The 26,711-nt window shown below is 39.3% G+C and overlaps 1 protein-coding gene across 1 annotated transcript; it reads left to right on the top strand.

Moving 5' to 3' along the window:
- Window positions 1–490: 490 nt before the first annotated feature.
- On the top strand, window positions 491–8,220 carry ZAR1L (zygote arrest 1 like). The gene is made up of 4 exons (XM_045978042.1): window positions 491–1,150; window positions 1,706–1,798; window positions 4,139–4,213; window positions 7,940–8,220. Exons 1-4 carry the CDS (start codon window positions 491–493, stop codon window positions 8,081–8,083), a joined length of 972 nt encoding a protein of 323 aa, XP_045833998.1. The 3' UTR covers window positions 8,084–8,220.
- The last annotated feature ends 18,491 nt before the right edge of the window (window positions 8,221–26,711 follow it).

Raw genomic sequence — 26,711 nt, 5'->3', positions numbered from 1 at the left:
TGCTTCTGTGGTTCTGGGATCTTTACATTCATTAGCTCTGCCAGTATACTAACTTCCTTATACTCTTCTAGTTTGCTGCTTAAATAAATTACTATTTGTATTTGATTTAGTATATGCTTTAAAAGAGGATCTCTAAAATAGTTGCTATAGGATACACGAGTGACTTGCTAATGAAAGCATGTGTACGAATAAGAAGTCAGAAATGAAAAACAGCTTTGAAGAAGATTCAGGAACAGTGAATTGAAGAGATAGGGAAGGGCAATTAGGAATCAGGTGGAAATTAGACCTCTGTAGACAGGTAGATTGCCCTTAATTAGGGTAATAGGCAGCAGCTTCCATCAAGATCTGAAATAAAGGGAGAAGCTTGGAATGAACCAACACTAACTTGATCAGGGGGAAAAGGAAGGAGGGTGGATGAAGGTGGAAGGCAAAACAAGGAGACAAACAAACCCCCTCCAGGGATATTGTGCTGCGCCTGGGCACCTGGTGGATGGAGCGCTTTGTCCGTGTTCCCTATGGCTTTTACCAGGGCTATGGGAATCCAATGCCTTTGGGCCATCCTGGACTCTCTGAACACAAACAGCCTGATTGGAGGCCAAACACTGGTCCCCCCACTTTCCTGGCCAGGCCTGGGTTGCTGGTGCCTGCAAATGCTTCTGACTGCTGCATGGACCCTTACAAGAGGGCGCAGCTTAAGGCTGTTCTCTCCCAGATGAACCCCAGCCTGAGCCTGCGGCTTTACAAGGCCCACACCAGGGAGGTGGGCGTGCAGGTGAGCCCACGGGTGGACAAGTCCGTGCAGTGCTCACTGGGACCTCGCACCTTGTGCAGCCGCTCCCCTTGGGGCAGCACAGGCCACAAGGCACCCCTGTCAGCCTGGGGAGTCTATTCACCAGTGATAGGTCGTAGGGGCTTGATTCAGCTGCAGAGGGAAGGGGAAGACCAGGAGAGGAAGGCACTTTTGGGTCCTGTTGAGGCCAGCCAGCAGCAGCAGCCATCACCAATGCTAAGGTCAGAAGAGGATAAACAGGAGGAACTTCACCAGCACAATAAGTTGGAGGAGGAAGATGCCTCAAGTACTCGGGAAAGGAAGAGCAAGCAGGCACACGGAGTTGATGGGGACGATCTGCTCAGGAAACCCAATTTCCAGGTGAATTTTCTCCTCCCTGTCCTTAGTGCTCAGCTAGCCTCATCCTCTCCTTTTCCATTTCTGGGGCAACATAGCAAGATCTTTCACTTTCCCCCCTTACTTGATGAAGGAGAGGTTATTCTGAAAACATGTGTTTTACATGTCCTACGGGTTTTGTAACTTTCTGGTGAAATAGGGTGCCACCTTTAAGCATGTGAAAACCCAAAGTCTGGTAGCCACTGGTCTTGGGAAAGAGATAAAAGTGGGTTTCAAGTCTGTCAAATATATGATCAGATTCTCGTTTAGTGGAGAATGTGCCGGTGGCATTGTTGAAAGAACATAAGAAAAGTACAAGAGATGGGAACAATAAGGATCCCAGAGTAATCCTTGAGAGATGAGATGCTAAATTAGCCTGGTAGCCTTGAGAACAGCTATGAATGAGGTTAGGAGGCTTTTTGTTTTGTTTTTTCGGCTTTTTGTTTTTTTATAAGAAGCCATGATGGAAGAGGACCCGGATTCACTCTCCCCCCCCCCACCCCCCCAAGATTGTAAAAGACTTTTCTTCCTTATCTGCAGTTTTTGGAACCAAAATATGGCTATTTTCACTGTAAAGATTGTAAAACCAGATGGGAGAGTGCTTACGTGTGGTGCATTTCTGGAACTAATAAGGTAAGTAAAAGTGAGCGAGACGTGGGAGGAGGATGGGGCAGACACAGATGTTATATCGAGGGAGAGTGTTTCCTGATGGAGCCTGACCGTAACGCTGTCTCATTCATTTGGCCCCCTTAGTGCGGGGCCCTTAATAGGTACTTAGTTAATGTTTGAACTGAACAGAATTGGCCTGTTCTCATGAACTACTGAGGCTCTTAAACCTGGTGTTACATTTGGTTTGGTAGTTCTGTTGAACAAAATTCCAGGTTATTTAGGTGATAGTCTTAAAATTGGTATATTTTGAACCCGTTTGGGTCTTAGCTCCTGGAAATTTCCAGGGTCTGGCCACAAGGTGGGGCAATATGAGAAATAATCTAATGTGACACTTAACTTTGGAGAGACTTCTTTAGGCTAAGCAGTTCCCCCCCTTAATTTGAATTAGTTGTCAATATATTAAGACTGGTAGGGCGCCTGGGTGGCTCAGGTGTTCAGTGTCTGCTTTTGGCTCAGGTCATGATCCGAGAGTCCTGGGATCAAGCCCTGCACTGGGCTCCCTGCCTGGCGGGAAGCCTGCTTCTCTCTCTCCCACTCTCCCTGCTTCTATTCCCATTCTCTCTGTCAAATAAATAAATAAAATCTTTAAAAGAAAATGTATTGAGGTTTGGAAAGATTTCACAATCTTCATTTCCAGATTTCTCTGATAGACTCTGGTCACTATAGACTGTCATTTCAGTGTGACGACAGTAGGCTGGAGCTCAGCAGCTTCTAGCTCCTTTCACTGGGCATGCACACTTCATTTTGCAACAGTCTACATCTGGTCTATTTCATTAGCTTCGGTGAGTATTTGAGTTTGAGTTCCCTTGCTTTCACATTTTAGATACTGCTTTTCTGGCTAACGGTTTAGGAGGAGAGGACAAGAAATCATGCTAAAACCTGAGTGAAAACTTGACTTTTCATACTAGCCATTTACTAGACCCTGAAGGCAAATGGATTTTTAAAGACTTATTTATTTATTTATTTGTCAGAGAGAGCTCAAGCACACATGCAGGGGAGCAGCAGGCAGAGGGAGAAGGAGGCTTTCTGCTGAACAAGGATCCCAGTGTGGAACTTGAGCCCAGGATCCTGGGATCATGACCTGAGTCGAAGGCAGATGCTTTTTTTTTTTAAGATTTTATTTATTTGTAGATTTTTTTATTCGTTTATTTATTTATATTTGTAGATTTTTTAAAAAATATTTTATTTATTTGACATAGAGAAATCACAAGTAGGCAGAGAGGCAGGCAGAGAGGGAGGAGGAAGCAGGCTCCCTGCGGAGCAGAGAGCCCGATGCGGGGCTCGATCCCAGGACCTTGAGATCATGACCTGAGCCGAAGGCAGAGGCTTTAACCCACTGAGCCACCCAGGCGCCCCATATTTGTAGATTTTTAAACTAAAATTACTTTCCTCTTTAGCAAAAAGGTAAACAGTGGGTTCAGTTAAAACACTCTAAGATGTTAGCATACAAAGAACAAGACCTAGAACTTATTCTTTTTTTTTTTTTTTTTTTTTTAAGATTTTATTTGACAGAGATCACAGGTAGGCAGAGAGGCAGGCAGAGTGAGACGGGGGGGGAGCAGGCTCCCCGCCGAGGAGAGAGCCCGATGCGGGGCTCGATCCCAAGATCCTGGGATCATGACCTGAGCCGAAGGCAGAGGCTTTAACCGACTGAGCTCCCCCAGAGCTCATTCTTAAGAAATTTATTCTCCTAGGAGTGATACAGATAAAATACAATTTGGTGATAGACACAGTGGCCCCAGTGGCATGGAGGTGTTGCAGTAGTAACACAGGAGGGGCATGGTTACCATTTTGGAGGGAAGGCATCATGATGGCCATGCAGGATTTCAGAGGATAAATAGTAGTTCAGCAAGTAAGGCAGGGAGAAAATGTGCCCAAGAAAATGCACAGAGTTGAGAAACAGTAAGTATGGGTGGGTAGCTACAAATAATTTGAAGTTCAGGTGGGGAAATATGAGAAAGTGAAAAAGTAGAGGCTCATCCACTAGGTCAGAAGGAGAAGGTCAAGGATTCAGCCCACACAATGAATAAAATTATAATAGCTATTTCCCATTGAAGATTTTTACTGTGGTACTTTGTGTACATTATTAGGTAGTTGTCAATTATAGAAAATAAGTGGTAGTATCTTGATTCTACAGGTAAGGTGCAAAAAGTGAGGAAAAGTGGCTCCTAGCAGCAGAAGAGATTCAGACCTCAGGGCAGAGGGGCAAAAGCCAGGCACAAGCTGGGGGAATGGAATACTTAAGAACTCAGAGCCTAAGGTACATATAATTTTGTATTTAAAAATAGACTTGTTTCTCTTTAGGTTTATTTCAAACAACTATGTTGCAAATGCCTAAAGAGTTTTAACCCTTACCGAGTAGAAGCAGTCCAATGTCAGGTAAGCATATAGAGCACTTTCATCGTGTCTCTAATGTTGCCATTTTAAAATAGAAGCTTCTGTGGCAAAATGTTGTGATTTGATAGAATTGGATATTTGCATCAGAGTGTTAAGTTTTCTATACCTTGAATTTTTATAATATTTTAGGTAAAAAATAAATTCTAGATTGGGGGGGTGAGGGGAGAGATGTAAGACTGACTTTTTAAAGTTGCTTTATATGGTGTGTTTTATGTATGGGCTATGTGTGTTTGTTTCTCAAACACCCGGTGTGTGGTTTGGATGTAGCAACTTTTTGAAAGTTTTTATTTTTGTTCTAGTTAGTTAACTCAGTGTTATATTAGTTTCAGGTGCACAATATAAGGTTTTGACAATTCCCTAGGGATGTAGAAACTTAATAGATTACCGGTATTAAGCTTTACGATGTACCAAACTTTGGGCTAAGTGCTTCATGTGCATTATCTCCTGTAATCTAAACTTTGAGGTAGGTGTTATCCCCATGTTACAGACCAGAAAGCTGAAGTCCAATAAGAAAATGACTTGTTCAAGTTTACACAAATAATAGAAATTAGAACTATGATCAGATTTTATGGTTTCTCCAGTGTCTAGGAAGTCATAGAATTAGATGAGAGTTTGCGGGAAACCTCTTTTTAAACTTTTCAGGGAAGTATGATGTAGTTGGTTTTTGTAATCAAGAGTTTTTTAATCTAAATCCTTCATTTAGTGAAAAACATTTTTTACTACTTTGAAATATTCAAAAATAGTCTAATAGTTTATAAATTATTTACTTTTAGATTTTTAGTTGTTTTTTAATATGTCGGGTTTAAATATATTTTTATTATACCACTTTTTTTTCTTGTGTTCAGTTGAATTGACTTTTTTTTTTTTTTAAAGAAAAGATTCCCCATCTCTATTACCTTGGTAGTTTTCATTGTTTATTATTCTTCTGGTGGTTACCTTAGACAATACAACATGATTATTTGAGCTATCAATGTCTACATAAATTGTAAATTTTAGATCTCCTTGACAATGCAATGAACTTAGAACACTCTAACTCCTTATCGCCTCATCCTGGTTTTTATACTGCTGTTGTATATTTTAATTCTAAACTTTATAAGACATTATTTTATATAGTCATTCATCAGCTTTAGCTACATATGTTTCTTTTCTGTTGTTTAGGTCCTTTCTGTATCTAGGGCCACTTTCCTTTTACCTGAAGGCTACATTTTAATATTTTTTTAAAGATTTATTTTAGAGACAGAGTAGTGGGAAGGGCAGAGGGAGAGAATCTTTAACCACAGAGCCCAACACGAGACTTGATCTCAAGACCCTGAGATCATGACCTGAGCCAAAACCAAGAGTCGTACGCTTAACTGAATGAGCCACCCAGGTGCCCCATGTTTTAATATTTACTATAGTGCAGGTCTGAAGGTGGCATCTCCTCTTGGATTTTAAAGGATAATTTTGCTGGGTATAGAATTTTTATGTTAGCAGTAGTTTCCTTTTTGCCCTTTAAGGGTCTGACCTTCATTGCCTTTGTGAAGTTGGCTGTTAGTATTTTTCAGCGCTTTTGAAGTAATATCTCCTGTTTTTTGTCTCCTTCTTAAATCTACTTACCTCTAAGATATTTCTCTCTGCTTTGGTTTTCAATTACAATTATATGCCTAGTTGTGGTTTCTTTGTATTTAACCTATTTGAGATTCATTGTATTTCTTGAATCTGTAGCTTGAAGATTTTTGTCTCTTTTGGAAAGTTATCAGCCATTATCTTTTCAAATATTACTTTTGCCTGCATTCTCTCTTCCAGTTACTCATATTAGACCTTTCACCATATCCCTTATGCCTTTTATGCTCTTTTCTATATTTCTTATGGTTTTGTCTCTCCTTGCTTCAGTTTGGATATCATCTATTAAACTATTCTTCATTTCTCTTTCCTCAGCTATTTCCAACCTGCTATTAAGTCCATCTGTTGAGTTGATTTCAATTATTCTGTTTCTCAGTGCTACAATTTTTATGTGTTGAATAAATTATTTCCAGATCTCTGCTGAAAATATCAGTCTTGTTTCTTTTGAATGTATTAAGTGTAATTATCTTGAGATCTGTATTATGTGACTCCATTAACTTAATGCCCTATGGTTCTGTTGCTATGCTCTTCATTTCCTGTGGTTCTGTCTTGTCATACCCCTCATATGGTTATTTTTGATTGAGTGCTCTCTAATGAATATGAAGAATTAAAGTGATAATTTGAAGCCCATGATAGTATCTTCCTCCACAAGAGATTTGTTTGCTTCTGGGGAAGATGAGAGACACCAACAATTTAGATTGCTATTCTCCAAGCTGTTTTGAAGCTGGGCTTCAGTGTCTGTGAAAGCTGGGTAAATTCTTGGTTCATCTTTATTCTTAGATTGTAGGCTCCAGGGTCCAAACACAAAACCTGAACTGCATACCAGGTCTCTTCCATTTGGGCATGTTTAAAATTATCCCTCAGCTTTATCAACTTGTCAAACTTACCTTCAACTTCCCACTTTCTTTTATCTTTTCCAGAATTGAAAGACCTTTAGAGAGGAAATAGTCCCAAATGTCAGGCTCATCTCCATTTCTGGGTTTCTTTCACTAATGATTCGCTAATTCTCCAGTGCCTTCAAATAGTTCCTTGTAAAAGTTATTTTCTTTAGCTCAGCTTTTCTAGTTATCCTAAGTAGGAGGCTTGGTCAAAAACTCCTAGTCCATCATTGCCAGAAACAAAAACCTACCTTAGAGTACATACTGATTTTTATGTATTTTTTTAATTGAGGCTTTTCTTCCACAATAAGACTTGTGAGGAGTAAATGAATTTATATAAAGTGCTTAGGACAGTTTGTATAGTAAACACCATGTATTAGCTATTAGGATTTTCTTACAAGGATGCATTCTTGTCATTGGAAGAGTGGAAGATATAAATGTAGTATAACATTTCATAAGTCACATTCAAGACTTTCATTTGCAAAATGAAAATCCCTGTTTGTACAATATAAAATGTAAAACTTATTCATTTCTGCATATGACCATATGCATAAAATAGAGCTCTGATGATCAATTATAAAGATTAGTGGGTTTGGGAGGGTGGACAAGGGCACTATACCAGTCTCCATAGGGTATTATTTTTATTTGTCAGTAGACAGAATGGGGTAATGGTTAAGAATACTCTACATTATAGTAAAGATTAGGCATGTCTGGAGAGAAAAGAGAATTAACTTCCTCTAGAACCTCTTCCCCCTAGTTGTGACAACCAAGAGCATCTCCCGACATTGCCAGACATCTGTTGGTTGGTAAAATACAGCTGGTTGAGAATCACTGCTCTGGTGTTTTCCGATATTCCAGCCTAGCTAATCAAATCACTTATTACTCACTCACTGCCCCTTAGCCCTACCTGGCTATGTAAATATGTAAAAACCCATTAGTGAGGGCATTCTATAAACTCTCTTAAAACCTGTCTTTTACATTAGATCTTCTTACTTGGCTTAGCAGTATTTTTGTAAATATCATCTTTGCTTTTTCCTCTTGGAAATTGCATGCCATTTGACAGGATATGAGTGGTTTTGTACAGCTTCGTCCTGGACTTCTCATAAAATTCAAAGGGGGATGAAGATGTAGGGATATGGATGGCGGGGAGAAGTACTTTGATTTGATGATTACATCTGAAACACTGATTTAATTATTTAGTGTCCAAACTATTCCTTGTTTTCTAAAGACCTGTTCAAAGTCTCGTTGTTCCTGTTCTCAAAAGAAAAGGCACATTGATCTAAGGAGGCCTCATCGACAGGAACTGTGTGGTCGCTGCAAAGACAAGAGATTCTCCTGTGGCAATACTTACAGCTTTAAATACATCATGTGACAGACAGTATGAATTGTGCCCATACCCAACTCTCCTTGTGACTTACTGTACTGTTCTTTTTTTGAAGCTTAGCTCTGAGCTCTGAGCTCTGAGCTGGAAAATGGATTAGGCTTTTGTACTTTTTGTAGGTTGTATAACAGTTGTGCAATGTCGGTAGAATAAAATAAATGCATGTAAAATAGACTGTGAAGGTACATTAATTGTGATCACGAGGTAAAAACCTCCATATGGCACTGGGAAATAGTAGACACTGTCACTTTTATAAAGGGAACAATGAAAAGGAACTGTAGTCATTTGACAAACTTTTATTAGTTGTGTGTTCTGAGCACTGGGGACATAGAGGTGATCACAGGCACGAATATTGCCTTCAGTAATTACAGCAAATGCTTAAACAGCACTTATTTGCTAGGGATTGCAGCTTACCACAGCAGTCATACTAAGCAGAAATTACTATACCCTTTCTTAACAGATGAGGAGAGGGAGACACAGATCATAGTATACAGTGTTTGAACCCACATGGACTCACACTTGCTCCATGGCTTGAACTACTACATTTACATTTTTTCCCCCTCAGATTGAGATGTGGTAAGTGCTGTGAAGGAAACAGAGTGCTATCATAGAGTGAGCTTTTAGATAGTGTAGTTGGGATGAGGGAGCAGGAGAATTGAGACCTTACAGGATGGAGGGAGCTTGGAGAAAAGACGGTTTTGATCCAAGAGAACCGCAAGAGCAAAGACTCTGAGTGGGTGGGCCACATACTTGGCATGTCCCAGGAATAGGGCCCCTGAAGCTAATGTGGGACAGAGTCTGGAGAGGACAGGACTTAGGTCACGGAAAGTTCTTTTGGCCATGGTCAGGCATGCGGCAGCCCATAAAGGAGTTTCAACAAGATTGTGACATCAGAGTCTTACTTTAAAAAAACACCCTCTGTTAGTCACCATACAGTACATTAGTTTTTGATGTAGTGTTCCATGATTCATTGTTTATGTATAACATGCAGTATTGTATGGTGACTTACATAACAATAAAATAAAAAAAAATTCCAAAGCTTAACATAAATAAATACATAAATAAAAATAAAAATTAGGGCAGCAGGGAACTCCCTCTGTTGGGGGAAGACCAGAATGCACAGGCAAAATGATGGCTTAGACAAGGGTGATGGCCATGGAGATGGAGAGAAGTACATTAGTTCAAGATAATGTTGGAATTACAAAGGATTGGAAGTGGATAATGCAGAAATACATGACTTTTAGATTTTTACTTTGAGCCATGGTGCAGATGGAATTGAGAGGTATAATATTTAGGAGCATGTTCTAGCGTCAGATTACCTAACTTCAAATCCTGGATGTGCTACCTTATGTACGCTTGTGGGCAAATTACGGGCATACCTTAAAGTTATTGCACATTCAGTTCCAGACCGCTGTAATAAAGTATCTCAATAAAGTCTGTCAAATGAGTTTTTTTTGGTTTTTAGTACATATAAAACTTATATTTACATATACTATAATCTATACTGTGGTCTATTAAGTGTGCAATAGCATTATTACTAAAAATGTACATAATTGAAAAATACTTTATTGGTAAAAAATAATCTGAGCTTTCAGCAAGTTGTAATTTTTGCTGGTGGAAGTTCTTGGCTTGATGTTGATGGCTGCTGACTGATTAGGGTGGTTGGGATGGCTGTGGCAATTTCTTATTTCTTGTTTTAAAACAACAATGAAGTTTGTCTCATCCATTGACCCTTCCTTTCATGAATGATTTCTATGTAGCATGTGATGCTGTTTGATAGCATTTTACCCACAGTAGAGCTTTTTTTAAAATTGGGATCATTACTCTTAAACTATACAGGTCTTTTATCAACTAAGTTGGTGTAATATATTTTTTAGGTCTCCTTTATTTATTTATTTATCTATCTATCTAGGGGAAGAGAGAGTGGGGGAGGAGCAGAGGGAGAGAGAGTCTTAAGCAGACTCCATGCCCAGCTTGGATCCCAATGTGGGACTCTATCTCACAGCCCTGAAATCATGACCTGAACCAAAATCAAGAGTTGGAGGCTTAACTGACTGAGGCATCCAGGTACCCCTGTACTAAGTTCTTTCAAACGCATCATCTCTTAAACCTCAGAAAAGCTCCAAGAGGTACATGTAATTGTTATCCCTATTGTAAAGCTGGGGAATCTGAAGTAGACACAATTTGATATCACACAAACACACTTGAATTCAGATGCATTGCTTCAAGCAGCTATGCTCTTTCTAAGAGAGAAAAGAGAGCTACATGAGCAGTTTTGGAGAAATTGCAAGGATTTATGTGGCCTAAGTATAAGGTGTTTGGGAAATGAAGTGGGAGAAAGGGCCAGAAATGAGGGTGATTCTAGATTGCAGAATGTTACTTTAAGAATTTTTTTTTCTTTAGGTAGTGGGGAGAGCTGGGTTTGCATAGAGGGGTAATGTGATTTGAGTAGCAGTTGTAGGATAAGTCATGTGGTGGCCTGAAGCATGGATTTGAAAAGGGACAGATTCACGGTCAAAGGAACAGTTAAAAGCTACTGGGACACCCAGGAGTGATAACAAGGGCAAGAGCCAGGATGGGCTTCATGGATGGGCAAGGGAAGATGTGGGAGGCATTGTGGAAGGTGGACTTGGCAGATGTTGTAACTTTTGTGTTTGGAAGGAGGAGTTTCAGTTTCCACCATGTGGAATATAGTGATGTGCTGGATCGGGGGAGGTCAGGAGCAAAGATAGAGGAGAAAGACTAGGTGTCAGGGTTCAGGCATGTTGAATTTGAGGAACTGTTTAACAGCCACATGTCCAGTGGGAATGTGGGAAGTCTTGGTGTAGGGTAGGGGAAGAGAATTTGACACCCAAAGAGGTAAGAGCTGAAGCCATGGACCAGAATATAGGACAAAAGCAGAGAAGAGCAAGGCTAGATCCCTAAGGAATTCTTGGTTTTATTTATTTATTATTTTTTATTATGTTTCATTAGTCATCATACATTATGTCATTTGGTTTTGATGTAGTGTTCCAAGATTCATTGTTTTACATATAACACCCAGTGCTCCATGCCCTCCTTAATACCCATCACCAGGCCAACTCCCCCCCCCCACCCCTTCTCTTCTAAAACACTCAGTTTGTTTCTCAGAGTGCACAGTCTCTCATGGTTCATCTCCCCCTCCAACTCCCTCCCGTCATTTTTCCCTTCCTTCTCCTAATGTCCTCCATTCTATTCCTTATGTTACACGAGTAAGTGAAACCATGTGATAATTGACTTTCTCTGCTTGACTTACTTTACTCAGCATAATCTCCAGTCCCAACCATATTGATGGAAAAGTTGGGTATTCATCCTTTCTAATGGCTGAGTAATACTCCACTGCATACATGGACCACATCTTCTTTATTCATTCATCTGTTGAAGGGCATCTCAGCTCTTTTCACAGTTTGGCTCTTGTGGACATTGCTGCTATGAACATTGGGGTGTATATGGCCCTTCTTTTCACTACATCTGTGTCTTGGGGGTAAATAACTATTAGTGCAATTGCCGGGCCATAGGGTAACTCTATTTTTAATTTTTTGAGGAACCTCCACACTGTTTTTCACAGTGGCTGCTCCAACTTGATTTCCAACAATAGTTAAGAGGGTTCCCCTTTCTCCACTTCATCTCCAACATTTGTTGTTTCTTTTCTTATTAATTTTATCTCAGTGTGGCTTTGATTTGAATTTCCCTGATGGCTAATGATGAACATTTTTTCGTGTGTCTGTTAGCCATTTGTATGTCTTCTTTGGAGAAGTGTCTGTTCATGTCTTCTGCCCATTTTTTGACCTGTTTGTTATATATATATCTTGGATATCAGCCCTTTGTCTGTAATGTCATTTGCAAATATCTTCTTCCATCCCGTGGGTTGCCTCTTTGTTCTGTTGACTGTTACCTTTGCTGTGCAGAAGCTTTTGATCTTGATGAAGTCCCCAAAATTCATTTTTGCTTTTGTTTCCTTTGCCTTGGAGACATGTCTCGAAAGAAGTTGCTGTGGCTGATGTCGAAGAGGTTACTGCTTATGTTCTCCTCTAGGATTTTGATGGATTCCTATCTCACATTGGGGTCTTTTATCCATTTTGAGTTTATCTTTGTGTATGGTGTAAGAGAATAGTTGAGTTTCATTCTTCTGTATATAGCTGTCCTATTTTCCCAGCATCATTTATTGAAAAGACTGTCTTTTTTCCATTGGATATTTTTTCCTCCTTTGTAGAAGATGATTTGACCATAGAGTTGAGGGTCCATATTGGGGCTCTCTGCTCTGTTCGATTGGTCTGTGTGTCTGTTTTTGTGCCAGTACCATGCTATCTTGGTGATCACAGCTTTGTAATGAAGCTTGGAATCAGGCAACATGATGCCCCCAGCTTTGTTTTTCTTTTTAAACATTTCCTTGGTGATTCAGGTCCCATACCCAAATACTTGGATTTTCTAGTTCCATCAAATTTTAGGATTGTTTGTTCCAGCACTTTGAAAAATGCCAGTGGTATTTTGACTGGCATGGTGTAGAAAGTATAGATTGCTCTGGGCAGCATAGATATTTTAACATTGTTTATTCTTCTGATCCATGAGCATGGAATGTTTTTCCATCTTTTTGTGTCTTCTTCAATTTCTTTCATGAGTGTTCTGTAGTTCCTTCAGTATAGATCCTTTACCTCTTTAGGTTTATTCCAAGGTATCTTACGGTTTTTGGAAATGTAAATGGAATCAATTCTCTAATTTCCCTTTCTATAGTTTCATTGTTAGTATATAAGAAAGCAATTTCTGCGCATTGATTTTGTATCTGATTTCTTTTTTTTTATTTTATTTATTTTTTCAGTGTAACAGTATTCATTCTTTTTGCACAACACCCAGTGCTCCATGCAAAACGTGCCCTCCCCATTACCCACCACCTGTTCCCCCAACCTCCCACCCCTGACCCTTCAAAACCCTCAGGTTGCCCCAACCTCCCACCCCTGACCCTTCAAAACCCTCAGGTTGTTTTTCAGAGTACATAGTCTCTTATGGTTGTATCTGATTTCTGTGCATTGATTTTATATCCACATTACTGAATTGGTATATGAGTTCTAGTAGTTTGGAGGTGGATTCTTTTGGGTTTTCCAGATAAACTATCATGTTGTCTGTGAAGAGAAAGGGTTTGATTTCTTCACTGCCAATTTAAATACCTTTTATTTCTTTTTGTTGTCTGATTGCTGCTGCTAGTACTTCTAGTACTATGTTAAATAATAGTGGTGAGAGTAGGCATCTCTGTTGTGTTCCTGATCTTAAGGGAAAGGCTCTCAAGTTTTCCCCATTGAGAATGATATTCACTGTGGGTGTTCATAGATGGATATTATGAAGTTGAGGAATGTTCCCTCTATCCCTGTACTCTGAAGAATTTTAATCAGGAAAAGATGCTGAATTCTGTCAAATGCCTTTTCTGCATCCATTGAGAGGACCATGTATTTCTTCTCTCTTTGTTCTTTCACATTGATTGATTTGTGAATGTTGAACCACCCTTGCTTCCCAGGGATAAATCCCACATGGTCATGGTGGATAATCTTTTTAATGTACTGTTGGATCCCATTAGCTAAGATCTTGTTGAGAATCTTGGAATCCACATTCATCAGGGATATTGGTCTGAAATTCTTTTTGGTGGGGTCTTTACCTGGTTTGGGGATCAAGGTAATGCTGACCTCATAGAAAGAGACTGGATGTTTTCCTTCTGTTTCTGGTTTTTGAAACAGCTTTAGGAGAATAGGTATTATTTCTTCTTTGAATGGTTGGTAGAATTCCCCAGGGAATCCATTAGGTCCTGGGCTCTTGTTTTTGGGGAGGTTTTTGATCACTGCTTCAATCTCATTACTAGCTATTGGTGGATTCAGGTTGTCAGTTTCTTCCTATTTCAGTTTTGAAAGTTTGTTGGTTTCCAGGAAGGCATCCATTTCATCTAGGTTGCTTAACCTATTGGCATATTGCTGTTGATAATGATTTCTGATGATTGTTTCTGTTTCCTTGGTGTTAGTCATGATATCTCCCCTTTCATTCATAATTTTATTAATTTGGTTCCTTTCTCTTTTCTTTTGGGTTAGTCTGGCAAGTGGTTTATCAATCTTATTAAAAAGCTTCTAGTTTTGTTCATGTGTTCTACTCTATCTCTGGTTTTAATTTATTGATCTCTGCTCTAATCTTAATTATTTCCCTTCTTGTGCATGGGGTAGGCTTAATGTGTTGTTGATTCTCCAGTTCTTTAAGGTGTAAGGAGTGTTTGTATATTCAGGATTTTTCTATTTTTTTGAGTGAGGCTTGGATGGGCAAGTATTTCCCTCTTAAGACCGCCTTTGCCATATCCCATAGGTTTTGGACCTATGTGTTTTCATTCTCATTGATTTCCAAGTTCAAAAGTCTGAATTTATTCCAAAATTTTCTTGTGATTAAATTCCAATTTCAAAGCATTGTGGTCTGAGAATATGCAGGGAATAATCTCAGTCTTTTGGTATTGGTTGAGTCCTGATTTGTGACCCAGTATGTGGTCTATTCTGGAGTATGTTTTATGTGTGCTCAAGAAGAATGAGTATTCTGTTGTTTAGGGTGGAATTTTCTGTATATACCTGCGAGGTTCATCTGGTCCAGTGTGTCATTCAAAGCTCTTATTTCTTTGTTGATTTTCTGCTTGGATGATCTATTGCTGAGAGTGGAGTTTAAGATCTCCTACAATTGATGTATTCTTATCAATATGTCTCTTCATTTTGATTAACAGTTGGCTTATATAGATGGCTTCTCCAACTGTTGGGGGCATAGATATTTACAATTGTTAGATCTTCTTCTTGGATATGTCCTTTAAGAATGATGTAGTGTGGGGCGCCTGGATGGCTCAGTGGGTTAAAGCCTCTGCCTTCGGCTCAGGTCATGATCCTGGGGTCCTGGGATCGAGCCCCGCATTGGGCTCTCTGCTCCGCAGGGAGCCTGCTTCCTCCTCTCTCTCTGCCTGCCTCTCTGCCTAGTTGTGATTTCTCTCTGTCAAATAAATAAAATATTAAAAAAAATTATAAAAAAAAGAATGATGTAGTGTCCTTCTGTATCTCTGACCACAGTCTTTAGCTTAAAATACAGTTTGTCTGATATGATAATTGCTACCCCAGCTTTCTTTTGAGGTCTGTTGGCATGAAAGATGGTTCTCCATCCCTTCACTTTCAGTCTGGATGTATCTTTAGGTTCAAATGAGTCTCTTTTAGATAGCATATGGATGGGTCCTGTCTGTTTATCCAATCTGCAACCCTGGGCCATTTTATGTGAGCATTTAGGCCATTCACATTGAGAGTGATAATTGAAAGATATGTTTTTATTGTCATCATAATCACATTGCCTGTGAGGTCTTTATCTCTGTACATTTCTGTTCTTTATCATTTTTGGGGTCTTTCTTCTTTTATAAAAACCCCCCTTAGTATTTCTTTCAGAGCTGGCTTAGTGGTCCCATATTCTTTCAGTCTTTGCTGATCTTGGAAGCGCTTTATCTCTCCACCCATTCTAAATGACAGCCTTGCCAGATAAAGTATTCTTGGCTGCATGTTCTTCTCATTTAGTGCGCTGAATATTATCTTGCCAGCCCTTTCTGGATTGATAAGTTTATGTGGACAAGTCTGATGTTATTCTGATATTCCTCCCTCTGTACATAGGGAATCTGTAGCCCCTAGCTATCCTTAAGATATTTTCTCTGGTTTTAAGATTCGTGAGTTTCACTATCACATGCCGGGGATCCATCTTCCCTCCTTGATCTTGGGGGGGGGGGAGGCTGTCCTCTCTACTTCTAGAATATGATGATGTAATATTCTAAATTCTTTCTTGTCATTTCAACCATCTTCATAGCATCTTCACCAGGAGTAGACAAGAAACCACTTCCATTGCTTATCCATAAGAAGCAACTCCTCATCTGTTCAAGTTTTATCATGAGATTGTAGCAATTCGGTCACACTTTGAATTCTAGTTCTCTTATTATTTCTACCGTATCTGTAGTTACCTCCTGCACTGAGATATCAATCTCCCTCAAAGTCATCCATGAAGGTTGGAACCACCTCTTCTAAACTGTTGGTATTGTCCTATGAATCATGAATGTTCTTTTTTTGTTATTTTTAAAGATTTTATTTATTTATTTGAGAAAGAGAGAATATGGGGATGGGGAGGGAGAGTATAGAGAGCAATACAAGCAGATTCTGTGCTGACCATGGAGCTGGGACATAGGACTTGATCCCATGACCCTCATATCATGGCCTGAGCTGAAATCAAGAGTCAGATGCTTAATCTACTGAGCCACCCAGGCACCCTGTGAATCACAGATGTTCTTAATGACATCGAGAATGGTGAATCTTTTTCAGAAGTGTTTTTAATTTACTTTTCCCAGATCCATCAGAGGAATCAGTCTATGATAGCTATAGCAGTTTGAAGTGTATTTCTTAAATAATACGATTAAATGTCCAAATTATTCCTCGATCTTTGGGCTGTAGAATGGATTATGTGTTAACAGGCATGAAAAGAACATTAATCTCATTGTATATCTCCGTCAGAGCTCTTGGGTGACCAGGCACATTGTCAGTGAGCAATAATATTTTGGAAGGCAGCTATGCTTACCACTATATAACCAATATGAACAGTAATATTTTGAAAGGAATCTTTTTTCTGAGCTGTAGATCTCAATAGTGGGCTTGAAATATTCAGTAAAATATGTTGTAAACGGATGTGCTGTCATCCAGGCTTTGTTATTCCATTTATAGAGCAAAGGCAGTAGGTTTAGTATAATTCTTAAGCGCCCTAGAATTTTCAGAATGATAATTGCATTGTTTTCAATTTAGTTATCAGTTGTATTAGCCCCTAAAAAGAGAAGCTTTGAATCCAGGCATTGACTTCTCTCTTGTGAAAGTCCTTGATGGCATCTTCTTCTAACAGAAGGCTGTTTTGTCAACCTTGAAAATCTGTTGTTGAGGATAGCCCATTCATGAATTATCGTAGGCAGATCTTCTGGATAACTTGCTGTAGCTTACAGCTTCACCCTGCACTTTTAAGTTATGGAGCTGGTTTCTTCCCTCAAACCTCATGAACTCACCTCTGCTGGTTTTAAACTTGTGTAACTTCCTCACCTTTCTCTGCTTTCATAGAATTACAGAGTTAGGGCCTTGCTCTGGATTAGGCTTTGGCCTGAAGGGATGTTGTTGTTACTTTGCTCTTCCTTTATCCAGACCACTCAAACTTTCCCCATACCAGCAATAATAAATCTATTCTACTTTATCATTTGTGTATTCACCAGAGCAGCACTTTTAATTTCCTTCAAGAACTTTTTCCTTGCATTCACAACTTGGTGACCTGTTTGGCACATGAAACCTAGCTTTTGGCCTATTTCAGCATTTGACGTGTCTTCCTCACTAAGCTTAATCATGTAGCTTTCTACTTAAAGTGAGAGATGTGCAACTCTCCCTTTCACTTGAACACTGAGAGACCATTGCAGGGTTATTCACTGTACTAATTTCAATGTTGTTGTATCCCAGGCAAAAGGGAGGCCTGAGGAGAGGGGGAGAGATGGGGGAATGGCTGGTTGGTAGTACAGTCAGAACATACACAAGACTTACTGATTAAGTTTTTCATTTTATACGGGCTCAGTTTGAAGCAACCCAAAACAATTACAATAAAAATGAAAGGTCTGTGATCAGATCATCATAACAAATATGTAATGAAAAAGGTAGAAATATTGTGAGAACCACCAAAATGTGACATAGACAAAAAGTGAGTAAATGCTATTGGAAAAAATGGTGACCATAGACTTGCTTGACGTAGAGTTGCTACAAACCTTCAAAGTGTGGTAAAATGAAGCACAATAAAACAAGGTATCCTTCTACTTAACTCTCCATGTCTCAATTAGTCTTCTGTAAAACGGGGACAAACATAATACCTGTACTTGGTGGTGGTGTGAGGACTAAAGGAACTGATAATGTATTATGCACTGAAGACCGTGCCTGTAGCATCATGAGGGTTCAGGAACCTGAGCTGTTCTTACTTCGGTGGAGCCATGTAGTGAGATGAGGAAGGGTTTCGGGTTAGGTTTGAAATATTTGAGACATCCAAATGGACATGTAATGTAGGCTTTTGAATATATGAATTTGGAATCTAGAAGGGCTTTCAGTGCTCTGTGTGTGTGTGTGTGAGAGAGAGAGAGAGAAGAGAGAGACACTTGAGGATAAAAAAATACAGTTTTTAAAGCCTCGGGTATGGATGGGACCACTTAGGAGGAAAGTATAGCACAGGGCTCTGGGATACACCAACATTTAGAGCAGTGATTCCAAAACTTTCATGTCCCAGTAGTTATCTGGTGATCATGTTAATGATTATGGTGATCATGTTAATGCAGATTCTGATCCAGTAGGTTTGGGATCTGAGCAAATCTAACAAAACTCCCAAATGCTATCAATGCTGCTGGTCTTCTGGATCATACTTTGACCAGCAAGAGGTTAGAGGTTAGTAAAGTAGGAGGTCAAGAGGGATAGGAAGAGGATGATGTCATGAAAGCAAAGCTAAAACACTATTTCAAGGTCAACTGAGTCAATTCCTGTGGTGAGTGAGAAAGATGCAGATAGACATGTCTGTTGGAATGGCGACACAAATGTTACTGATGATCTTGAAGGAAATTTTCAATGGAATGGTGGGGATGAAAGCCAGAGAAAGGAAAGTAAATATAGTGAATAGAGACAATGCTTTCTAGAAGTTTTGTTGTTAAAAAGCAGAGAAATTAATGGTAGCTTGAGAAGGGCATTTGGGGGGAAAGCGTGGTATTGTGTAAGTTTGTATATTAATGGAAGTTATTCAGTAGAGAGAAAAAATAATTTAGTAGAGAGAAATTGATGGTACAGCCAGTAGAGGACATGCCTACAGGAGCAAAGCCCTTGAAAAGGGAGAAGATATTAAATCCAGAGCACAAGAGGAAACAGTATTTTCTTTACTGTAAAAATCCTAGGACATGCGGCTAAAAATAAGTTTATAGATTTTGGGGTGAAAAAGAGACTCTCGGTATTATGTACTCAATGCATTATGAAGCAAAGTCATTAGCTGAGGCATGTAGGAAGGAAAAGGGGTGGGAAGCTGAGAAGGAAAGGCAAGGAATGAAGTAAAGTACTGGGAATTTGATATTATCAGGGAAGCATCATTGTATTATAGGATTTTCTGATAGCATTGGGAGCTTGAGACTTGGTACTGTATGAACTATGCTTAAGGTTGCAGTTGTGTTCTAGTAATGTCACACGTAGGGGATTCTGGTGCAGGCATGGGAAATGTAGATCTTAGTTTTAACTAGTTGAGTAAGACAGGTGTAAGATATTTGAGAATGTCAGCAAAGGGGTGATTATCGTCCCTGGAATTTAAACTTTTTCAGCAGAGGAGTGAAGGTAGGGGATGGGTAGTGGGGAAAAATAGTGAGATCTACAGGTTGTCATTTATGATGGGAGAAGAATTATGAGAGTGGGTAGGAGTGAGAGTAAAAGGGAACTGGAAGGATTCCCACATGGGATACTAAAAGGTGGGGTGCTGCAGCTGGTATACTGACTACTACTGAAAGGGCATTGATATAACCTTGAAATTGGGTGGTCAAGGTGGGGTAGAGGGGTGAAGACCTCTGGAGGTTAGAATGTGAAAACTAGGAGGAAAAGATTTTGTGTGGGTCATGCATGAGGATGTTGCAATCCCTGAGAACAGTATCCCCTAATACTTGGGGTGAAGAAGAAGGCAATGAGCAATAAGCTATAGTCTGTTTAGGGAGGAAAGTGGTGTGAGCAAGAGGGTTTTAGATCAGCTGTTCTCAACCACAGCTGCCACTTAAAATCCTAGGAAGAACTTTATAAATTAAGGCAAGGTTCCTCCCCTCAGCATTTGATTTAAGGGATCTGGGGTGGGGCCTGTGCTTCTGAACCTTTTAAAAGTTGTCTTAGTATTTCTACTGTACAGCTAAGGTTCACAACGTCTCCTGTGAGTTTTGGTGATGGGCTTGAGGAAGGATAGCTAATACAGCTGGGTGGCATGAATTTCTGTCTCCAGACTTTGTGAAATAGAAATGAGAAAATGTTTGGAAACAGAGGGAAGCAGGGAGGAGTTTTCTCAACCTCATGACCTAGGAACTTCTAGAAGTTGGAGGCAAGTGGCTAAAGTTCTTGAAACCTGAGTTAGCACACAGTGTTAGAGAAAGAGGTTGCTATTAAAATCAGGGTCTGGGCTGGAGGCAGTGGGACAGAAGGAAGGCTCTGCTGGGAAACTGATCTGTTCATGGACTGCAGTGACTTCTAGCTGCTCACTTCTGGTGATCCCAAATATAAAGTTGCAAAACAATGACAGATTTGGGGTTGAATCACTACACAAACATCCTACATAAAAAAATGATTGTTGTGTTATAGAAGAGCACTTTGCTGGAGAATACATTTTTTCAAATTAAATGTTTTTCAAAATGGGATAATTATTAGATGGCTGATTTGGTAGACCCTGCTCTGCGTTTGACTGAGGGAATCTTCATTTTTGTCAAGCACCCTTAGTGATTCTTAGGTTTGAGAACCACTAAGGCAGTGTTTCGATCTTGGCAACAGATTTCAACCCTTAAACAGCCCTGGAATTTGAGTACACTTCAGTCTAGTTACATCAGTCTCTGGAGATGTGGAGCCTGGGTAATGGTGTTTCAACTTTCCCACATAATGTAATGCGCAACTAGGGTTTCAGATTCATCATTCTTACCCTCGGATTCTTACAAGGGAGACAGGCGAGAATTCTAATTTTTCTTCAGGGGTTTTAAATGCCGTCTGTATGTCTTTGGTCCAGACTTCTCAACAACAGACTCACATACCCACCCGTTTGCTCACCATCTGGTCTTGGATGTGTAATTATATATCTCATAGTTAACATGTCTGAAAATTAAATCTTGATTTCCATCTCTCAAATACGTACTTCTTCATCTCTGTAAAAGGCAATTCCATTCTCCCACTGGTTTGGGCCAAACTTTGGAGTCTCTCCCGTTTCACAGGTTATCATCAAATCCTGTTGGCTCTACCTCTGGAATATTTCCAGAATATACCAACTTGTAATCACCTCTGTAGTGACTACCCCAGCCCAAGCCTTCATCACCTATTGACTGCACTATTATAACAGCTTTCTTCCTGTTTTTTTTTAAAAGATTTATTTATTTGAGGGGTAGAGAGGGAGAGAGAGAGAGAGAGAGAATCTCAAGCCAAATCCCCACTGAGTGTGGAGCCTGATGTGGGGCTTGAACTCATAACCCTGATATCACCTCCTGAGATGAAACCTGGAGTCAGATGCTTAACCGACTGTGCCACCCAGGTGCCCCTAACTGGTCTTTCTGCTCCTGCTCTTCCGTGTCTATTCTGTATACAATATCCAGAGTGATCATTTCTAAGCAATTTGCTTTTATTGTAGTGAAATATATATAACATGAAATTTACTGTTTCTAAATGCACAATTCAGCAGTGATAAGTACATTCACAGTGTTACAAAACCATCACCACTATTTCTAGAACTTTTTCATCATTAGAACAAAATGATCCTTTGAGGACAAAAGCATGTCACTGCTTTGCCCCCAAACATCCAGTGAATTTCTGCTTCATTCACTAAAGGACCAACTCCTTCCTGACTCACATAACACCTTCTGCTGTCCTCTCTGACCACTCTCCTCTTATTCATTTCACTCCGGTCATTGGCTTCCTTGTTATCCCTTTAACAATAGGATCATACTCCTGCCTCGGGACCTTTGCATTTGCTTTTTCCTTTGCTGGAATGTTCTTTCTCCCAGAAACTCCTATTGTGTCTTCACTTCACTGAGACCTCTGCTCAGATTTCACCTTAGGCTTCTCTAACCCCTTCTAACCCTTTCTGAAGTAGCACCGCACCCAGGTTACTGTCTGTCCTTGTTTTGTTCGTGGCATTCGGCACCACCTAACATAGACAAACAAGTATATCTTCTCTCACTAAAATGTAAGCTCCTTGAATAGAGAGATGTCATCTCTTTTGATAAAGATAGTATCCCCTGAAACAGTGTCTAGCTCACAGTGAGCACACAATAAATATTTGGTGAATGTAGGAAAAAGCTCAGCTCATGATAACTATTTAAATGCTAGTAATCAGGGAACCTGGGTGGCTCAGTCGGTTGCTAAGCATCTGCCTTCAGTTCAGATCATGGTCCCAGGTTCCTGGGATCAAGCCCTGCATTGGGCTCTCTGCTCAGCAGGAAGTCATCTTCTGCCTCTCTCCCTGTTTGTACTTTCTCTCTCTGTCAAATAAATAAATAAAATCTTTAAAAAAAAACCCTGCAAATGTTAATAATCTTAAGTAAGTGTATCAAAAACTTAAAACACCCAGCTTTATGGAGATATAATTAACATAATATAAAATTCACCTGTGAACACTAATGTTTATGTTCAAGCTGGTATTTGGAAGCAGGTATAAGCTATTGACACAAGCAGCAGGAGGTGCCCTTGTTTCTATGATTCTACAATTCACAGGAAAGATCAGTGTTAGGATTTGGAGCCAGAAGCATGTTAAGACCTGCTTCTGTGCATGTGTGTGTGTGTGTGTGTGTGTGTGTGTGTGTGTGTGTGTTGCAAATGGTTATAAGCATCTTTATTCACAGCTTCACTAACACATTTTCTTAGTGTTTTCACTTATCAATGGGAATAAGACTTGCATGTAACTCTAAAATATATGGTGCTCTAAAACACCCATAATTTTTTCCTTTCTTTTTTAAAAAATTAATTATTTTTTCAGCGTAACAGTATTCATTGCTTTTGCACCACACCCAGTGCTCCATGCAATATGTGCCCTCCCTATTACCCACCACCTGGTTCCCCCAACCTCCCACCCCCGCCCCTTCAAAACCCTCAGGTTGTCTTTCAGAGTCCATAGTCTCTTATGGTTCGCCTCCCCTTCCAATTTCCCTCAACTTCCTTCTCCTCTCCATCTCCCAATGTCCTCCATGTCATTTGTTATGCTCCATTAATAAGTGAAAACATATGATACTTGACTCTCTCTGCTTGACTTATTTCACACACCCATAATTTTAATCAGCTTAAGTCCAAGTTATGGTGCACCTATCTAAATTGCTTTTTTTTATGCCATTGGATAAAATGTGTATGTTTCAGTGCCAGAAAGCACTGAGATAAGAGGAAGCATTTCTCTTATCATGAAAGCATCTGTTAGATATCTGTTAGATATCTACTCTAGATATCTACTCTATCTCTACCCCTCATCTTCTTTCTATTCCTCTGTGTCCCTGGGGTGGTGACAGTAACAGAGGCACAACATAATACCCAAGGAGATTTGACTGTAAGTCTATAATTATTACCAGACTCAGTTGGGGTGGGGCTGTAGCTTTCAAGGGCCTTTCTTTTACACAGTTTTCCTCACCTACACTCAGAGAAGAGGAGGTGAAGAAAGAGAGGAAAAGTAGAAAATTCCCACATTAACAAATCTCTGTTGTTTTATGAAATTAAGAAAAAAAAACTCTCCACTTCATTTTAGGACTATAGATGACAATGTACTATTGAAATCCCCCCTTTATTTGTTTAAATTTAAATTCCAGTGTAAACATACGATGTTATGTTCATCTAAGGTGCACAATATAGTGATTCAACAACTCCATTTGTTACTCATTGATCGTCAAGATAACTGTACTCTTAAATCCCTTCACTCCATCCATTCCCCCACCTACCTCCCCTCTGGTTTGTTTTCTATACACAAGAGTCTGTTTTTTGGTTTGTCTCTTTCCCCTCCTTTGTTCATTAGTTTTTTTCTTAAATTCCACATATGCATGATATTACATGGTATTTGTCTTTCTCTGACTGGCTTATTTTGCTTAACATTTTACTCTCTGGATCCATCTACATCATTGCAAATGACAAGATTTCATTTTTTTATGGCTGAATAATAATTTTCCATTGTTTATGTATACCACTTCTTTATTCATTCATTAGTCTCTGGACACTTGAGCTGCTTCCATAGTTTGGCTCTTGTAGGTCATGCTTCTATGAACATTGGGGTGCGTGTATCCCTTTGAATTAATGTTATTGTATTTTGGGGGTAGATACCCAGTGGTGCAATTGCTAGATCCTAGGGTAGTTCTATTTTTAACTTTTTGAAGAACATTCATACTGTTTTCCAGAGTGGCTGTACCAGTTTGCATTCCCACCAATAGTACAAGAGCATTCCTTTTCCTCCATATTCTCACCAACACTTGTTGTTTCTTGTGTTCTAGATTTTAGCTATTCTGGTGGGTGTGGGGTTATATCTTGTTGTGTAGAGTTTTGATTTGTATTTGCCTGATGATTAGTGATGTTGAGGATCTTTTTGTGTGTCTTTTGGCTGTGTGTCTTCTTTGGAAAAATGTCTATTCCTGTCCTCTGCTCATTTTTTATGGGAGTATTTCTTTTTTGGGTGTTGAGTTGTATCAGTTCTTTATACATTTTGGATACTAACCTTTTATTGGATATGTCATTTGTAAATATCTTCTCCCATTCAGTCGTCTGCCTTTTAGTTTTGTTGATTGTTTCCTTCACTGTGCAGAAGCTTTTTATTTTGATGTAGTCTCCATAGTTTATTTTTGTTTTTGTTTCCCTTGCCTCAGGAAACATATCTAGAAAGAAGTTGCTATGGCTGATGTCAAAGAAGTTACTGCTTTGTTCTCCTCTAGGATTTCTTTTTTTTTTTTAAAGATTTTATTTATTTATTTGATGCAGAGAGATGCAGCGAGAGAGAGAACACAGTAGAGAGAGTGGGAGAGGGGGAAGCAGGCTACCTGCTGAGCAGAGAGCCCGATTCAGGGCTTGATTGCAGGACCCTAGGATCATGTCCTGAGCCTAAGGCAGATTTAATGACTGAGCCACCCAGGTGGCTCCCTAGGATTTTGATGGTTTTATGTTTCACATTTAGTTCTTTAATCCATTTTGAGTTTTTTTGTTTGTTTGTTTGGTGTAAGGAAGCGGTCCAGTTTTATTTTGCATGTTGCTGTCCAGTTTTCCTGACACAAATACTTTAAGAAACTTTTTCCCAATGGATATTCTTTCCTCCTTTGATTTATGAAGATTAATTGAAGATTAATTGACCATATAGTTGTGTGCTCATTTTTGGATTTTCTATTCTATTTCATCGATCCATGCTTCTATTTTTTTATGCCAGTAGCACACTGTTTTGATCACTACAACTTTTTAATATAAAGTTTGGGATTGTGATGTTAACTGCTTTACTTTTCTTTTTCAAGGTTGCTTTGGCTGTTCAATCTTTGTTTTAAACTCTATCTTGTCTGATACCAGTACTACTACTTAGGCTCCCCCCCGCCCCCGCTTCTTTTCTCATGGTATATCTTTTTCCATGTCTTCACATTCAACTTGTACTTGTCTTTAGGTCTTAAGTGAGTTTCTTGTAGGCAGCATATACATTGATCTTGGTTTTTCATCCATTCCATCATTTCATGTCTTATAGTTGTAACATCCAGATGATTAACATTTAAAGTAATTATTGGTGGGTATGTATTTATTGCCATTTGATTAATGATTTTCTGGTTGTTTTATAGCTCCTCTCTTTTCCTTTCTTTTGCTCTTCTTTGTGATTCATCACTTTTAGTGTTTTGATTGTTTTGTTTTATTTTATTTATGTATCAGTTATAGGTTTTGGTTTGTGGTTACCACGAGGTTCACTTTTTCACTAAGTATTAAGCAGTCTGTATTAGATTAATGGTCAGTTAAATTATAACACATCTACAAGAACTTTATTTTTAATCTTTAACCCTTCATGTTTTATGTATAGATTGTTCTTCATTACATTTTTTTAAGTTTCATGGGTCTCCTTAACTAATTTTGTAGATATAAATCAATTTTACCACTTTTACCTCTTTTTTTGCATTTTATTTTTTTGCATTGTACTTATTTATTTATTGGAATTTATTTATTTATTTCCATTTTATTTTATTTCTTTTCAGTGTTCCAGCATTCAATGTTTATGCACCACACCCAGTGCTCCATGCAGTAGGTACTCTCCATAATACCCATCACCAGGCTCAACCAATCCCCCACCCCCCTCCCCTCTAAAACCCTCAGTTTGTTTCTCAGAGTCCAGTCTCTCATAGTTTGTCTCCCCCTCCAATTTTCCCCAACTCACTTCTCCTCTCCATCTCCCAGTGTCCTCCTTGTTATTCCTTATGCTCCACAAGTAAGTGAAATCATATGATAATTGACACTCTCTACTTGACTTATTTCACTCAGCATAACCTCCTCCAGTCCCATCCATGTTGATACAAAAGTTGGGTATTCATCCTTTCTGAAGGAGGCATAATACTCCATAATGTATATGGACCATATCTTTATCCATTCGTCCGTTGAAGGGCATCTTGGTTCTTTCCACAGTTTGGCGACTGTGGTCATTGGTGCTCTGAACATATGGGTACAGATGGCCCTTCTTTTCACTGCATCAGTATCTTTGGGGTAAGTACCCAGTAGTGCAATAGCAGGGTCATAGGGAAGCCCTTTATTTTTAATTTCTTAAGGAATCTCCACACTGTTTTCCAAAGCAGCTGCTCCAACTTGCATTCCCACCAACAGTGTAAGAG

This window comes from Meles meles, chromosome 14 (assembly GCF_922984935.1).
Source record: "Meles meles chromosome 14, mMelMel3.1 paternal haplotype, whole genome shotgun sequence".
NCBI lineage: Eukaryota > Metazoa > Chordata > Mammalia > Carnivora > Mustelidae > Meles > Meles meles.
This window is presented reverse-complemented; position numbering and strand designations above follow the sequence as displayed.